Genomic DNA, 17,594 nt, shown 5'->3' with positions numbered 1-17,594 from the left:
CAACTAACAACAGGTGCTGGCTCAGCTGGGAGGGGTTAACCACAACACAGCACTTCAGATTTTTTTTTTTTAATTATTATTATGCATATGTTAATCTTGCAGGTAGGAAATGTCAATAAAATAAGGAAAAAAGCATATGTGTATTTTTCAGTAATATTTACCAGTCATGCTGCTGTCTCTGTTTATTCCATTATGAAGTTTACAGTGAACAAATGCTGCATCAAATAACCACGATCCAAAGAGGTTCAAGATGCTGTTAACCTTTGGCCTGCGAGGAGCTGGTAGCGGCCGTGGCTCAGAACTCGTCTGGTTTGGGCTAGAGAGTGGAGAAGTAGAGGAGGGTTGGTGCTGCACTTTTGATGCATGTGCAGTAGTTACCTATTTGAACAGAAGAAGAGGTCAGCTCCTAGAAGCAAGGAAATTATTTCCTCTGACAGAGGAAACCATCAAAAGGTTCAGCTACTTAAACACGGTATGAAATCTTACACTGCTAGTTTTCATCGTTGCTTTATTCACAGTCACTGCCCGATGCCTTCGGTTATGGGGTGGAGTGGTGTTGATAGCAGTGTTCTGGGGCATACTCAGCCGATTGACCGGCGTGGGTGGCGCACTATCTGACCGGGGTCGTGAAATGCCTGTAGATCAAGACATAAAGCAAGCTTTCAGCCCGAATTCCATAGCCTCATACGCAGCAGCTCAATCAGTAAGCGACTGGGCGCCTTCTGTAAACAGACTAGCTTCCCTCGCTGCTCCCCAAAACAGAGGTAGTAAGAAAAACATCTTTCCCCTTTTACTATTAGCAGAAATAAACGGACAAGCAAAAGAAAACTCTCCTTACATTAGATAAGCAACTGATTAAAAATCACCAAACACCCCCACACCATAAGGACCTGGGAAATGGCACATGGGAGGACCAAGTCCAGAAGCAGGCACAGGGAAAGGGGCAAGGTTCATTTGCCAAAGCCAATTTAGCAGCTTGCTCCTGCCAAAATTCAGATGCCTCTCACCTTTGCCTTTCTTTCTCAACACACTCCCACACCCCATTCTGAAACATCTCTAACATGTCTGACCCTTCAAAGCCAACACAGCTCACTGAACTAAGAGGAAACCCACCCACCATGCAGCTTTCCACTGGTTTTGTGAGCTGAATCAGCTTGCTGAACAGACAAATACTACATCAGTACAAGAGATGGGATAAGAAAGCAGAGCAAGCTGTAATTTTTCTGGCAGCAGGAGGGCATTCTTTACTTCAGGGAAATACTCATGGCGTATAAAGCTACTCTTCCCTGTCAGAATCAGAAGCAACTAGCCCTCTGCAAAACCTGAATTGACAAACACCACTTCTGTCTTTCCATTTTAATGAATACCACCACTCTCACACCCCATTTGAAAAATTAAGTGTGGAATTGCAGTGTGCTTGAAGATTTGACACAGATTTTTTTTGACCATGCTCATTAAAGCACCCAATTACTTTTTGTAACACATTACGGAACAACTAACTCGCTGCTCAGCCCTTAGTGCTACACCCCACGCAGAGGGCAGAGTACGCACTATGAAACGTATTGTTTTGGGACGCTTGTTCCGAAAAGAGGATGCAGTATTTTGCTAAACATGCACATCACGTAGGTACATTATTGGGAAGGGCAAGATAAAAACCACATGCTTTGGCCCTTGGAGTAGAAGGCAAGGAGATCTCCCGTTACTGAAGGGGCCCACACTGGAGCTCTGAAGTCTGCCTGTGCACACTCTCACAGGCACACCTAGAGCTTGACTTGAATTTCACCAGCAGCTCTCCTGTGCCTGAGCGCATCACAGTCTGCCGTCTTTGTCTCTGAACGCCAGGTGGGCTCTCATCACCCTGGGTGTTTCATCTTGCCACATGAGATCCTCAGAAGTCTGAAGTCTCTGATTCAACGTCCTATCAAAAGCTCATGTAGACAGCAAAGCTCCTGGCATGCTCACAGGAGACTCTGGGCTGCCAGGGACCCAGAGAAGCGCTCCACAGATGGCCAGTGTGGAAGACCTCAGCCCCAGATACTGTCACCCCCCTCCCCCCACTGCATCCAGATGAGGAGCTGTGTATGTAGACACGGTTGCTCCAGTGGGAATGGAGTCTCAGGTAGCCAGATGCAGAACACAAAAAGGACTACCACGCCATTAGTGGGTTAAAGTTTCAGGTAAGAACCCCAGACGATTTCTAAGGTCCAAAAATTCTTTACAACAGCTATCCCAGCAGAGCTGCATGCACTGTGCAAAGCTAACAGCTGCTCAGCTTCTTCCTCTCCTCCACTGTGAGATGTACCCCTCAAGAGTCTTACATCACAAATTATTTTCTTCACTGAAAATTACTGACCACACTTTCACAAAAAACACATAAAGTATGTTTTTCCCCAATACATACTGTATTTAACAGCTTTTAAAAAAAACTTTAATTCGGCTTACATAGCCAGTAAGATACTTCAGAGGAACATCTACCAGTGCTCAGCTGGAGTTTGTTTTTGTAGTTTTATTTTAAATTATTGTTTCAGTGTAGACTGCCAAATCCTATTATCATAGGTAGGAAGACAGAGTTTGACAGAGTAACACAATGAGGTTTTCGTAAAGTTAAGCCATATATTGCCTATATACAATCCCCCTTTTACAAATTATGATATTATTTGACAGTTTACTGAATATTTTAAATCCCACATGTGGTGGTAGTAGAAAGCAACCATTAAAATTCCTTAAAATTAGTGGCAAGACATCTGGAAGAACACAGTGGACACAACAGGTTTCAAGATTCAGTATCACAGCTTAAGAAAAATGATCATTTGCTCTTTTACATCACTCAACTTTTTAAACAAAGCTATTTCTACAGAAGTGAAGTCTATAGTGACAAAAACTTGCGGGCAGTGGGGAATACAGTACTGACAAAGCTTTTCCTTGCAATATTTTTACAGTAACACAGAATGTATTTGTAGTAAAAAGGGCCTTACAATTCAGTGAGACAGGAGAATCTTAAGTGCTTTGCTTAAAAGGACTAAACTCTTTAGGTTTTTCCAAAAGACAAACCACACGTAAAAGCTGACAGTCTCATTCCACAGCCAATCGGTTTTCTGAAGGCAGCTCCCCTATCTGTTCAAGTCTTCTGCAGTGACACATCAGCTCATGCTGCTGGCAGGTGCCAACAGTTGTTTGCATGCATTCAAGCAAAAAGGCAGGGGGAGACAGACAGCTCTTCCGAGTTTACTATAGCACATTCTCTCTGAAGAATTTTTAATAAGCCTGAAGCACTCTAAGAATAATGCCTTCGATTTCAGGTGCTATATAGTGTTACTGAAAAACCTACCAGCCAGCGCTTACATCTACTGTACCTTTCAGTCAAATCTGAGCTACTCAGTTACCGGCTGACACAAAGAAACACAGCTTTTCTTCTCAGCAGTACTAGTCACCCACTAATCATAAACTAAGTGAAACTGGCACTTGCAGTATAAAGATCTGAAGACAACAGCCAAAATTCCATCCCTTACAAAACAGGCAGTGCACACAGCTGTTGCCACAGCGTTTATAAACACAGTGGTCAGTGCTCACAACATGCTAAAAGCGTAACACTTGCATTATTGATTAGACAAAGATAGAAAGAAGCCTTGGTTTAGGGAAGAGATGGATGGTTTTATTTTAGACTTCAGATATATTTATTTGTTTTGCATTTGAAACTAAGGCCACCTACAACTTTGTGCATTTAAATATTATTGTGTATATGGGTGGCCATTTAAGAGTGACCTGAGGTCCCTTCCCTATCAATTCCAGGATATACTTGCAAATGATAAATTGTTACAGCTGTATTTACAGAGATGGCAGATTTAAAGAGAATAAAATAATGATTAAGTTACTATTCCTGGCTACCCAGAGGTAAGATAAAAGCATTACCTAGGAATGCATCCACTAGACAGCTGATCCCACGCATGGCACGAAAGAATATTTGAGGCAGATGTTTAAGGCAGGGGTACTGATTCAGTTCTTGAGTCATCCCACTCACATTCAGAAATTGCTCCTGAAATTTGGGGGTAGAGCTAATAATGGCTGGGTTACTCAAATCCACAGGATTACTGCACACAAAAAGAGCAAAATATCTTTTAGTCAGCTTAAGAACAGCTGTTGGTATTTTAAAAATACTTAAAAGGTGCAATAGTTTAAGGCATTTAAATAGCAACAACACAAAAACAGCATCCAACATCAATATATTTTTAGCTGTTACTCCATTACAGGAAGTCAATTTTCACTTCCCAGGTTGGCACTACTTACTTGTCTTCCTTTGAAACATTACCCAAGTACTCTGAGTAATTTTATTAAGATTCAATGAACCAGAGCATACACTTGATAGAATAATCCCACCATTGCAGTAATATTAATTACTTATGAGGTCTTTTGAACTCCATTTAAGAGGTCCTTACATTGTTAAAATTATTCTCAAAAGCTAAGCAAAGAACTAAATGTTGCCAGCAAACAGTGACAAGAAAGGGAACAGGCTGCAGAAGTTCGAGCAATTTTTCCTGACTGATACGGGAATTCCTGACTCTAACAGCAATTTCAGATTTGAGGATTACAGTACTTGTGACATTACTATCAGAAATTAAGAAAAATAACACATTTTTTTAAATTTGTTAAGAAGTAGATTTTAAACTGTCTAATGTTTATCTAGCTTTAATTAGTAAATACAGGTTTATATGAAAAGTTTAATATTCTAGTCACCCAGAATATTAATGTGATGCCATTCCCAAGAATCTTTAAAATCAAGCGTACCACTTAGTTCTGTTGTGTATTTAAGGAACAGTAAAATGGATGTTAAAATTAACTCTATAGATTTCTTCACAAAAACAAAGAGATACACCCATTTTAAAAATAATCTTTTGTAGGTTAAATTTAACACCCTGGAGAATAAATGGAAGCAGTACATATCTCTCAGAGCTATTGTTCTGCTTTTCCTGTTTGCTATCTCAGAGAAACAAAATTGTATTGAACTCTCTTTTTTTTCAGATCCTCCAAAACACCAAATAGCTAAAAACTTTTTAATTAAATGAACCAGTTTACGTTCTGAAAGAGTCGAAGAGTTCAAAGTTGAACAACCCACTCACAGTCTTGCCCTGAACTGCTGCAGGGCATTGGCACAACAACTCCCTCACACTTTATTTTATTTAGGTGCTAAATCGTAGCAAACTCCAAAGAAATTTTTCATTTGTCATACAAATTTACAGAAACGATGCAAGAATACGAACAATGGATGGGTGTGATTACAATACCTCAGCATATGTAAAAAGCGAAACCAAGTTTGTGCAACGCACTCATTATCCATTTCAGGAGGAATCAGACCAGCATCTTCATCGGGAATTTTGAATGGAGGAAATGAAGGTCCATATGTAAAACGCAGCAATCTAGAAAGCAAGTCAGACAGATCTGTCATTCTGTTAATACTCCTCAAAACTGTAACGGTGCATTTGATCCTCAAAGGAATCAGCAGTCCACAGGTGAGCCCACCAGCAATAACGCAACAGCCCAAGGTTTCCTAGGGATCCCCCTTTTATACCACCAATTAGCCCCCAAAGCTCTGAAGGGCGCACGCCTTGGAGCCTGCCCAAAGGTCCAACCAAATTCAAGAGCTGTGAAGGTCTAACACCCCATAGCAGCTCCCCCATCTGTTTCGCCAGGGGGCTACCAATTCACACAGGCACCTACATAACTGACAAGCTCTTACATAAGGAGAAATTTAAGCCTTTATCCTTAAATCTCTTCAGCTATAGTGTCCAATGACACCAGCAAGTCACATTAGGTTACAGACCTAAATTCCAAGTTACTCGATAGGGCTAAGATTTAAACCTAGGTAAAAGCATGCTTCTTGCTAGGTTTTTTGCATTAAAGCAGCTATGTTGGGTCAGCTATTTTGACATGAAATATTTCTTCTTTCTCTTGCCCTGATGATAGGGCTAAGATTTTCTTGTATTTACCATGTTAAGCCTGGTTGTTTTAAACTATTTAGTTTAGTCTTTTAGAACCATTTGATCTTATACCCTCTGTCTGTACATTGTTAGAGAGTAATATTTTTACCAGTTAAGATATAGGTAACTTAATCATGTGTTTGTGTCAAGGAAGAACAGATTGTGCGGCCTTTGGTGTCTGGAAGATATAGACATATAGACATATGTAAATAACAGGAACTTGGAATAATACCCAAGTAAAGCACGAGACCAGGGGACACAAAAAAAATGTTCAAAGGACAACTGAGTACATACACCGGTTGGGGTTAATAAAGAAAGGACAACATGAGGAAGTCCCACCACCAGAGGGAGAAGAGTCCCCTACCATAATTTAACTGCGCATGTACCAAAATCATTAGCATATAGTAATGAGTTCTAGCAAAATCCTGAATTTTATCATTAGTTCTGAGAAACGTAATGAATGTGCACAAACTGTACTTAAGCCACTTTCTGAGACCACTCCAGCAAAGCACTCGTGGTGGAGCAATCCCCAGGGCTGCCATACAGAATGCCTGCTTAATTACGCTCTGTGGTTATTGAGTTTTCATCTCTGAATCCTCACCTGGTCGCACCCAGCCTCCCAACTCGGAGAGGAGCGTTAGAAAGCAAGGGGGTTTGGAAGCTCCGAATTTTGTTTCATACTGATGACTTGCAGTTTACACCAGCACAGAGCAACACTCGATGCCACCCTACAAGCAGCACAGGATTTGCGATCCACAGAGCAGCAAGCTCCTCAGAAGGATGCGCTATGTTTTGGAGAAGCTACGAGTTGTAGAACAGTGAAGAGCAAACCCACAGAGGGCTTCAGAGCAGTGCAATATCATGAGGGCAATGCCTTAGATAAACTGAGATCTTTCTCTAGAAGTGCTGTAACCACCTGAGCAGTCACCAACAAGCTTCACTGAGCCACTGCTGTCCGATTTGACCCCTGCTTCAGCCCCAGCTTGGCAAACTTACAGATCAGTTTCCCTGATCAACATAATATTGGTGTTAAGGGACGGAAGAGATCAGAGTTGCACCCTGTCAACATCCTAGCATTCTCAGAAATCAGTTTTTGTCTTTCTCTAAGCTAAACTCACTTTTAGCACCATTTCTTGCTTCAGTTATCACACTCTTATTTCAAAGCTTAGAGTTGCAAGTAATGGTCAGGAAATGTCCCATTCATCATCACCCACTTACAGAGCCACAGTTTTATAAAGATAAAGTCATTAAAGCTATGAGAAAGGGGAGGAGAGTAGAAGTCTATGGCTGACTCCTAACCCAAGAGTTAAATAGGTGAATTAACACCTTCCACTTCCTCCTGCACTGGGCACTACAGTAATGTGCAGCCAACTAATGTGAAATACACCCCAAGTGTGTTTGGAATCACAGCCTGTCATAGTAACCAGCTTGGGCAGAAAGGCACATGAGCTTTAGGACACAAGGCCTTCCTCAGGTCCAAACCAGAAATACACACACCTGTACAAGGCAGTAACTGCTTTCCAGTATTTCACACTGACATCCTCATACTCATCTACATTTAGTGCCCCGGAGGCATCACCCCATACCAGGGTTTTGCTGAGGAATTACCTAGCTCTGACAAACTCAGAAGAGTCTGGGCACATCCCATGCAAAGCCATGCCCCACATCTCTGCTCTGCAGCAGACTGTACCGCGATTCGCAATTCTCCCCTCATGAGCTACAAGAAATCAGATTTTCAAGGAGAACGGCTGAATCTGAAATTCGGGGCATTTTTAAGAATGACTGAAAACAGATATCAATTGTAATCCACTGTATTGGGTTTGAAAGGTTTTGGTAGCAGGGGGACTACAGGGGTGGCTTCTGTGAGGAGCGGCTAGAAGCTTCCCCCATGTCCAACAGAGCCAATGCCAGCCGGCTCCAAGACAGACCCACCACTGGCCAAGGGCGAGCCAGTCAGCAACGGTAGCAGCACCTCGGGGATAAAGTATTTAAGAAGGGGAAAAAAGTTACTGTGCAAGAGCATTTGCAGCCAAAGAAAGGAGTGAGAGTATGTGAAAGCAACAACTCTGCAGACACCAAGGTCAGTGAAGAAGGAGGGGCAGGAGGTGCTCCAGGCACAGGAGCAGATTCCCCTGCACCAAGACCACGGTGAGGCAGACTGTTCCCCTGCAGCCCATGGAGGCCCACAGTGGAGCAGATCTCCACCTGCAGCCCATGGAGGACACCACGCCGGAGCAGGTGGATGCCCAAAGGAGGCTGTGACCCTGTGGGAAGCCCACGCTGGAGCAGGCTCCTGCCAGGACTTGTGGCCCCGTGGAGCGGAGCCCATGCTGGAGCAGGTTTGCTGGCACGACTTGTGACCCTGCAGGTGACACACGCTGGAGCAGTCTGTTCCTGAGGGACTGCACCCCATGGAAGGGACCTGTGCTGGAGCAGTTCATGGAGAACTGCAGCCCGTAGGAAGGACTCGCACCGGAGAAGTTCGTGGAGGACTGTCTCCCATGAGAGGGACTCCACACTGGAGCAGGGGAAGCGTGTGAGGAGTCCTTCCCCTGAGGAGGAAGGAGCGGCAGACAATGGGTGATGAACTGACCCCAACCCTCATTCCCCAGCCCCCTGTGCCACTGGGGAGGAGGAGGTAGAGAAATTGGGAATAAAGTTAAGCCTGGGAAGAAGGGAGGGGTGGGGGGAAGGTGGTTTTAGATTTGGTTTTATGTCTCATTACTCTTCTCTGATTTGATTTGCAATAAGTTAATTTCCCCAAGCTGAATTTGTTTTGCTCGTGACTGTAACCAGTGAGCGATCTCCCTTGTCCTGATCTCGACCCACAAGCGTCTGGTCTCCCCTGTCCAGCTGAGGAGGGGAGTCAAAGCAGTTTTAGTGGGCATGTGGCACCCAGCCAGGGACAACCCATCACATTCACACATCCAAGTCAGTTAAAATAGACTTAAGGCATTAATAGACTTAGGTGGGCAAAAGCAGTATCTATTGGTGTGGCAACACAAGTAAGACCCTAGTTTTATCCTGCTATGAAGTCATAGCAATGGATACAGATTAACACTGCATATGTGTGCAGATTTCCAAATATAATTTTCCATATGGTTTTGAGACATTTGCTCTCAGCTTACTGCTAATACTCCAATTCAGAAAACTGTTTACTAAAACAGCACTTTAACTGCTTGAAGCTGGAGCTTCATTGAACAATTAAAGGTGCAGTTTAAAATACCACTGAACTTAGTCTCAGATGAGTTCAGTTTTCTATGTATTGGGCACAAACCAACATCACTGAACAGCAGACTAAAATATTACAGAAAACCTGCAGATTACTATGCATCAACAGAACTAAGACTGTTAGTCAACAGTAGAAGATAAAGTGTGGGCATAGTGCATGGAGCAGAACACCAACGCATGTTTTGAGACAGAGCTGTTCTTTTCAGATCAGTGAATCATAAAATATTTTCTGTTACGCAACGCTACATCTAATGAGCTAAAAATAGACAGAGAAATAGCGTGGGAAATATGCAGGACTTGCATTGCAGCTTTTTTCCCCACAGGTTTAACAAGTAGCTGCATAACCTGGAAAAATCTATCCACACTTGGAATTTTGACAGGTAATTCAAAAGCAAAAGTTTTCAGAATTAAAATAAACCACTGCAGAAAAGCACACTACTGAACTTTTCACAGTGCCGCAGTTTTAATACATCCTTGAACTTCCACAGAAATAGTTATTGATGCCTCAGGAGAGCTGGGAGGAGGAGACCCAGACCTCTGCTCCTCGCCAATTAATTTAGTTCTTTCCTCCAAGATGCTGAGATTTGTCCCACAAAGACTTCGTACCACAAAGACCCTAATATTAAGGGTACTGAGACTCCCCTCGCTGTTCAGGGCCTTCTACTGCAGCCTAACTTCTCCCGCAGCCGACAGACCCTCACTTTTGCCATACCCAGTCAGGCTTGGCACAGCTCTTCTCTGACCCTCTCTGGAGGAGAGCGCCGCTGCTCAGAGGAGAGCCCAGCCTGTCACTGGCCCATTGCGTCCCTGCTGCCAGGGCACAAGTGCCGAGCAGCTATAGCGCAGCCTCAGCTCCGCAGGGTGCTGGTGGCACAGTCCAGGAGTCACCTCCAGCACAGCAACATGCAGGAGTCACAAGTGCCTAATCATTTTGGTAGTGACGGCCACTGAACATACAGACTGCAACGCTACACTGATATCCATGACTCATTCTTCATGGGACCTGGTGAAGAGTCACAGTGATGGAGACCAATACCAACGCACCGTAGAGTGCTGAATACCAGCGAGACGCTGAGATGACACAGTGACAGAGATGACCCAATCCAGATCTTCACTTGCAGAACAGACACACGCACAAACAGTAAAAGCCAAGGACACTAGTGAGGTCTCCTGCGTTGTTTTGCTCATTTACTTTGCTGTGCATTCCACAAATAAACAACTTCAGAGAAAACATGTATAACCGTGATCATCCCATACATGTGTTTATTTCCACGGGATTTCTCCTACCTGGAAGTAAGGGCACAGATGACCTTGCTCCACTGCTCAACTACTGCAGGGTGATGTCGCCAGTTGGCCACCATCTCTTTGGCAGTTTTCCAGTAAGGTGGTGTTGGAAAGCACCGCGTACAAGCCAGTAACCACACCTCAAACAGCACGCCAATTAATTTTTCAGCGAGATTCTCAGCAATGCCACCTTAAAACAGAAACAAAGCATGTCTTTAGTGAGTATTCAATCTAAATAACATCATATATCTCCCCAAGGAGATTTCAGTTTAAGTGCGTAAAGATTCTTAAGTTCATTATTTTCATGATTTTTTGTTAAAGAGAGATTCCTGATTGCTTCCTACAGCCAATTAGCCTTTTTATAAGACCAAACATAATATACAAAGCCCAGGCATATGCATGTGTCACTAAAGGACACTGGGAATTCTCTGATCTATTGCACTCTATCTATATTAATGCCTTTTTTAAAAAAAATAGCTATAAACTGACAATATTCTTCTCAAGTACGCAGGCCAAGCAGCAAGACACACAAGGGTTTCAGTGAAACAATCAGGGAACAACACTGTCTGAAACCGTTCACCATGAACTGTTCCTGTACAGAGTCACTGTTCTGAAAAAACACATTTCGGAAAACTCAGCTCCAAATCATTCAGTATTTTCTGACAATGCTTTATTCCAGAATAGTGCAGCAGAATTAGGAGGGAGCTATTGTGCTTTGGTGGCTACTAAGAGCTTTTAACAGGTTTCCCCCCATTCCCCTGGCAGCTTAATATCAAGCAGAGCCAAAGCTTTTTCCAGTAAATGAACCAAATGGAAGTTGAACATGAACCTTGCACAGTTGGAGCTGCTAGAAGAGTGTCATTGATCTGAAGAAGAAATAATAACAAAACCTCCCAGGTTTCTCTCGCCATAATTGTGGATTCACGAGCCAGTTTCTGGACAGCTTTCAAAACCTGCAAGCACAATCTAATTTGACTAGATCCTGGGTCTGGCCTGCAAGAGAAGAAAACAGTACTTGTTGTGTACAATAATCTGAACTTTGAGCAATTACAAGAGGAAACATCAATATTATTGAACAAGAGCCAAGAATGAGCTAATATGCTTCTATACACCCTAACTGTGTCTCTAAGCACCCCAACTCTGCCTTAATGAGACCAAGGTGTACCATAATATTCTTCTCTACATGACACAGAGCTCACCGCCAGAGTGAACACCAACCCACTATCCCAAAGGAATTTATCTTAGAGCAGACAATGAGAATCTATTTGAGACATCACTAATTGTTGCATATGTCATTCAGAAGGAAAGTGGCAAGCTTAGGAGAAAACATTGTTAGCAAACTAATTTTAATTCTTCCTCGTTCTCCTCTTGCTTCCAAATGTAGCTCCAACTCTTACCCCCAATTCCTTGGATTTAGAAAAAAAAAAAATCTAGAAGAGCATCACTACATGGGAAAATTAGACTAAAGGAAGAGGTGATAAGTAAGGGAGAAAAGGAACAAGCTGATATTATCAAGGTTTTCCCTACAGTAACAATCGGTTCCCCACTGTCACTGCCGAGTCACTCAACATGAAGTGTTACAGAAGCAGCACAGAGCAGCACGCTCTCTTCCCACCAGTTAGTTTGGACAAGGCAGAACTGGTACAAAATAGTAACGTGAAATGTTCTGGACAGTTTCTGAGGACACGGGTAAACAAAGCTGAGTTTAAAGGGTCAAAGAGGAGATTACAAATTAGACCGTGTAATATATGCAAGCCACATTTCTACTTGTATGCCATTTCCTCATCCCTCCTACTGCTTACAAAGGGATGACAAAAAAAAAAAATCATAAAAATACTACCTTCCACTGGACTACTACACTGTATTACCAGATTCCTACCAAACACTTTCAATGGGCTATAACCCCCAAGTCATGCTGCATGGTGAGCATCTCAAGAAGATGCTGATCCACTAGATAGAGATCTGCTTTTCTTAGAGAATAGTAGCTCACATTGAGATCACTTATTGACAGACACACTTTGAAAACACTGTCAACCCTTATCTTGACAGAATAAACGTATTACCGTACTGGAAACAAGATTACAAAGAGACCAGATAATATCCAATGCAAAATTGCAGACTACTAGTCACAGTTCAGGATTTCAGTGGATTGTCTGATGCTAGTACTGGAACCTAACAGATAGTCTCCGTAGAACAAAGCAGCTTGGGACAAGCAAGCCCTGCCTTGGTTATAGCCCTATTTTTTCCCTGAGCAACAACAGAGCAGATACTTTAACCAAAAGGTATCCTTAATCTTGATACACTTGAAGTTTCAAAGCCTGTTTCAAGACCCGTTTCCCTAATAATTTAGGGAATCTATAGAAAGGCTTACGCATAGGTGCTCCATATGCAAGATGACTAATGGGATACTTCTGAGCTAGTCTGGTAAAGGCAACTCTAAAGTACCCGTCCATCTACCAGTTCCTGTTACCCACAAAGTCAACCAAATGGCAAACTCTGGTTGCTGCATTTTGCAGACACATGTCTAGACTTCTACGGAATCTGCCCTTCTGGTTCCCACACTTCTTTCCACCAAGAATTGTTCTAATGATTTCCTATGAGAAGCAGGAGTTATTACAAAAAAGCATCTATTACCCTTGGACAGTCATATGTTCCACAGGCTCTCAAGCAGTTCCACACATTTTAGTTGCACAGAAGACCCTAGAATCTACATCTCAGTCTCTGGGGGAGGGGAAGCAGGGTATTTTCTTTCTGTGCTTCCAACAAGACTTTGCGGCACTGAAACTTTATCTGAGAGCAGTAACTACCACTACTGCTTAAGTAATCTGCAAGGCTTCCTGAATATTTTAGGGCTGTTAGAGATGGAAAGCCTGGGCGTTGCTTGGGGACTGCTAGAATACGTCAAGAAAAGAAGTGTTCACTTCACCGAGGTGGACACAAGGTCAGTGCTGGAGGGAAGGATGCAAGCACCCCCTCTCTAGTCAGTCCAGCAAACAGAGGAAAGGCAAATTGACTCACCCATCTTTCTCTGTTCTTATTTTTCAGCACCACGCTATTTCTAGGACTGTGCATGTAAACATTTGGTTCAGCTGAGCACTCAAACTAGAATGATTTCCACACACCTGCTTTGTATTTGGAGTATACGTGTTCCTGAGATGCTATTTAAGTTCAACTGCTCACTTAAGGCTGCTGCATTGCACGCCTCAACTATACATCCTCCTCTGAGTCCAAAACCCTCACCACAACCCTGGGCCACCACTTTTAAGGCAGCTACATCGTTTCCAGGAAACCAGGATGAGGAAGGAAGCTATTTTAATCACAACCCTCCATAGGACATAGGCTTATAATAAAGGCTTAGTATTTTCAACACAAGAACAGATTTCTTCCAGGAGATAGCGCAATGCAGGTTGCTACAAGAGCTACTGGGAAAGTATTCTAGAGGAGCCCATCAGCACCAGCAACCTGCATCAATTGGGTAAAACCAGTAAGTATTCTCCTCTTCCTGTACACAGACACGTAAGAATACGAGCCTTTGCTTTCACTCAAGCAAGATGTGCACAACTCAGTTTCGCATTTTATTTCCATTATGGAATGTCTTCTTGTTGCTGGTGTGAATTCTGAACACAGCTTTTGAAAGAAAAATCATAGAACAGTTATACTGGGCGGGGGGTGGGGGGGAGCAGGGAAGTGTTTAAAATAAAGATTTTCTAGCCCTTCCTGTCTCTGGATGTTAATTATTTTGTCCAACAGCCATCACACGCAGTCTTCCACCCTGCATCAAGCTCCACCAATGAAGCTGGGAAAGAACGCTGGAGTGGCAGCTTATGCCAACAGCATGCAAGAAACACGACTACGGAACTGACGGCTTCCAGGGCCCCTGGTGCCAAAGCAGTCAAGGGATCACAGCAAGAACTATTTAATGGACTAGTGAAGAATTCATTCTCTACTGCACCAAGGGAATAAAGGTTCCCAGACAGTAGACTATTCTGCATGTATTAAAGCTTAGAGACAACCTTCTGCAGAAGTTTAATCCAGAAGCATGCTTTCCTCAGATTTGTGCCACTGCCCTGACCACCCTTTAATGGGAATTAAAATGCCTTTATCACTACAAGTTAAGAGCAATGACAACTCAGGTTAGGTGGTAGACTTTGAAGAAATCAATACACAGCAATGAACTCATCTGAACTTGTATGAGTTATTGTTCAAAGCCCTTTATTACAAAGCCTTCAGGTAAAGTTAAGTGATCGAAGCGCAGCAGAGTGCTTTGAAGGCCACCTGCAGTGATACTTTACTAATACTGATAAAAGCAGATGATCTGGTACTTACAGACATACACTAGACATAGATCTGAAGTAATCTCAGGTAGCTAACATTTTTAAGTACCGTTTCACAGGGCACCATTAAACAACCTCCTCTTACTTATCCAACACATGTGCCCAACGGCAGCAGGTAAACTCGTCACAACAAAGGATGATGTTTGAACACGCTGACCATATAAATTTGTCCAAGACCTAGAGGCACATGCACGTCAACATTATCGTCCAAGGATGTCTTAACACCAGGCTATCAGAGCAAGCACTTCCCCACAGGTTTCTTTCAAAACTACTGGCGAAAGATGGTCAGCATAATCATGTCCATTTAACAGGCAGCAAGATGCAGGCACAAAGCAGTCACCTACTGCAGGATCCTCCAGCACATCAGAAATGTGGTCAAGTCTGGAGTAAACAAAGGATGGATGATTCTACACAATACCAAGCACATGGTCACCCAGTGATGCTATTTAACCTTTCCCCTTGCCCTCCAGTCATCTAATAGAGATGGTTCTTGAAGTTCTTCGAACAGTAAATGTTTGAGTCTATAAATGATCTGTAATTCTAATTACCTAAACACAGCACCACAACTCAATTTGCTATTGAAAATTACAAAACAGGTTTGATGTGACACCTTCATCCTAACTTTGCAACGACAGCAGTCTTACTTTAATCAGGAGCCCCCACAGCTCATCAGGCGTCTTTGACAGGTTACCTGTTGACTACAGCTTCAAATTCCTGAGCCTCCCAAGTGTCCCAGCCCTAACACTCACCTTGGTACAAAGAGATTTTGGAGATGTTTGAGAATGCTTTGAGCATAAAGGTTTGGTTCCTTAATAACTGGTAAAGGAATGGAGTCCTTAGGTAACACAAGAGCCATAATCCAATCTGTATATACATCGACACAGTATTTCACAGTATCGCCATCCAGAGGGAGGGTCAGTCCATAGCAAACCACCTCCATGGTCCATTTTACCTAACCAAACACAAAGCAAAAGGTATTAAAAATAACCATTAGCAAGTAAACAATGGTCAGAGCATATTGGTTCTAACTCAACAAAATAACAGTAGTTATATGGTATGGGCAATTCTATTTAACATACAGTGCAGGAAAACACCGTCATTAATTTATGTGTCATGACATTATGAAGATTATGAATAAATGGTAAATCACAGTAAATCCTGAATCTCTTTAGTCTAACCTATAAAGAGAACTCTTCAGAACACACAGGAGCTGATGTAATGGAATATTTTCAAATTCTAGTAAATAAATACTTGTACTATACAAAGACTTTTTTTTTTTTTTTAAAGTCACATACCGTTGCTTCAGAAATTAAGGTAACTAGAAAGGCTTTTTGAGTTACCTGCCTCCACGGGGGTTTTTGGTTTGGTTTTGGTCACTTTCGCCTGAACCACCTGGTACAGTAGCTCAGATAAACACTTACCACTAGGTCATGCTATGAACTAGCTGTTAATAGAAGCCTTACGTAGATTACCAACCTAAAAATACAGCGCACTTCATAAAACTTGGACTATTAAAGACAGAAAAATAAAAAAGGCTACAGAAAATCATTAAGTTGCCACTCTAACACGAAAGAAGTTATGATCTCTAAGGAAACGCACTTACTTCTTTGTCTGTTTTTAGTAAACTCTCACTTCCAACAGATGATGTGATTAAAGCTTGTCCAAGAGGACGCACCACTGCATTTGCCACTTCTCTCCCCACGTTTTCGGGATAGCTGTGAAGTACACTGGTATTACCTTGATCATTTTGAATGACAAGATGCAAGGATCTCCACTCTGAGTACATACTGCCTCTATGCTACAATCCAAATAGCACCTGGGGGGCAAGGAAGGAAAAAAAATACATAATTAGTAGAAACGTCTATAACAAATTACCAAAACAGAGGCTGTTTGCCATGATATGCACCCTTGTAAATTCAGGATGCATGTGTCCATATCACACATTTGAAGACAAGGAAGATATTTCAACAGCTGGTTTTCAACCTTAATATGTTTGGGTTTAGTTTTTTTTATTTAATATAGCTGTAAGCTTGGTGGGTTTTTTAAAAAAAAAACCATTACAGTAAGTTTCAGTTAGGGACTAGCAGCTCATTTGAGATGCTTAAACTTGAGAAGTGATTTCACCTCACACAACTTCCGCTTGCACCATCCTTGCAGGAAAGGTCCACTTACATGACATCTTTGGCTAAACAGAGATTAGTTGAAGTATTTTGTTCATGTAATCAACAGCTCAAATTCATACCCTGTTCCCTTTTTCAGCTCAAGAGTAGTTAAAATTATATACCAGGAAACCTTCAGGAAAATCTTAGTCACCTCAGAAGACAAAAATTCAGCCTCTTTTTCATTCATTAAGTATTTCTCCTACAGCATGCACTACTCAGAACTGGTAGTTGAAAATTTGATTGACTGATGACGAAGACTGCACTTTATCTGAAGTCATTTCAGGACTGACTGAGCCTTGGTGGATCAGTAACTTAAACTCAACATCACCTTATAGTTTCATTATAACATGACATACTGGTACCAAACCAATGCCCTAACGCATTTCAAATCCTCGCAAAGTCAATACATGCACACATCCTAACCTAGATTTGTCCCTAAGATTCAGGATAGAGAAGTCACTAGAAAATTTCCCAGGTAGCACTCTCAGAACTAGACAGAAGAACCAGAGTTCTCCTTTCACCAACACTCCCAGCACAGTCACAGTTTGTGCTGAGTCCAGCTGGAGGCCTGTGACTAGCAGTGTTCCCCAGGGGTGAGTACCGGGTCCGGT

The 17,594-nt window shown here is 42.5% G+C and overlaps 1 protein-coding gene across 3 annotated transcripts in view; it reads right to left on the bottom strand.

Annotated features, from left to right (window-relative positions):
- RALGAPB (Ral GTPase activating protein non-catalytic subunit beta) overlaps positions 1-16,607 on the bottom strand; it is a 63,521-nt gene extending 46,914 nt beyond the window's left edge. For all 3 annotated transcript variants that reach the window (XM_086474630.1, XM_086474629.1, XM_086474628.1), the window contains exons 1-8: positions 16,425-16,607; positions 15,571-15,773; positions 11,317-11,480; positions 10,491-10,677; positions 5,280-5,411; positions 3,910-4,088; positions 487-635; positions 162-378 (exon numbers count right to left, since the gene is read on the bottom strand). In XM_086474630.1, the coding sequence (XP_086330756.1) occupies positions 162-378; positions 487-635; positions 3,910-4,088; positions 5,280-5,411; positions 10,491-10,677; positions 11,317-11,480; positions 15,571-15,773; positions 16,425-16,607 (1,414 nt within the window). The remainder of the gene's footprint in view (positions 1-161; positions 379-486; positions 636-3,909; positions 4,089-5,279; positions 5,412-10,490; positions 10,678-11,316; positions 11,481-15,570; positions 15,774-16,424) is intronic.
- Between the last annotated feature and the right edge of the window lie 987 nt (positions 16,608-17,594).

Source organism: Leptosomus discolor, chromosome 17 (assembly GCF_034619465.1).
Source record: "Leptosomus discolor isolate bLepDis1 chromosome 17, bLepDis1.hap2, whole genome shotgun sequence".
Lineage (NCBI taxonomy): Eukaryota > Metazoa > Chordata > Aves > Leptosomiformes > Leptosomidae > Leptosomus > Leptosomus discolor.
This window is presented reverse-complemented; position numbering and strand designations above follow the sequence as displayed.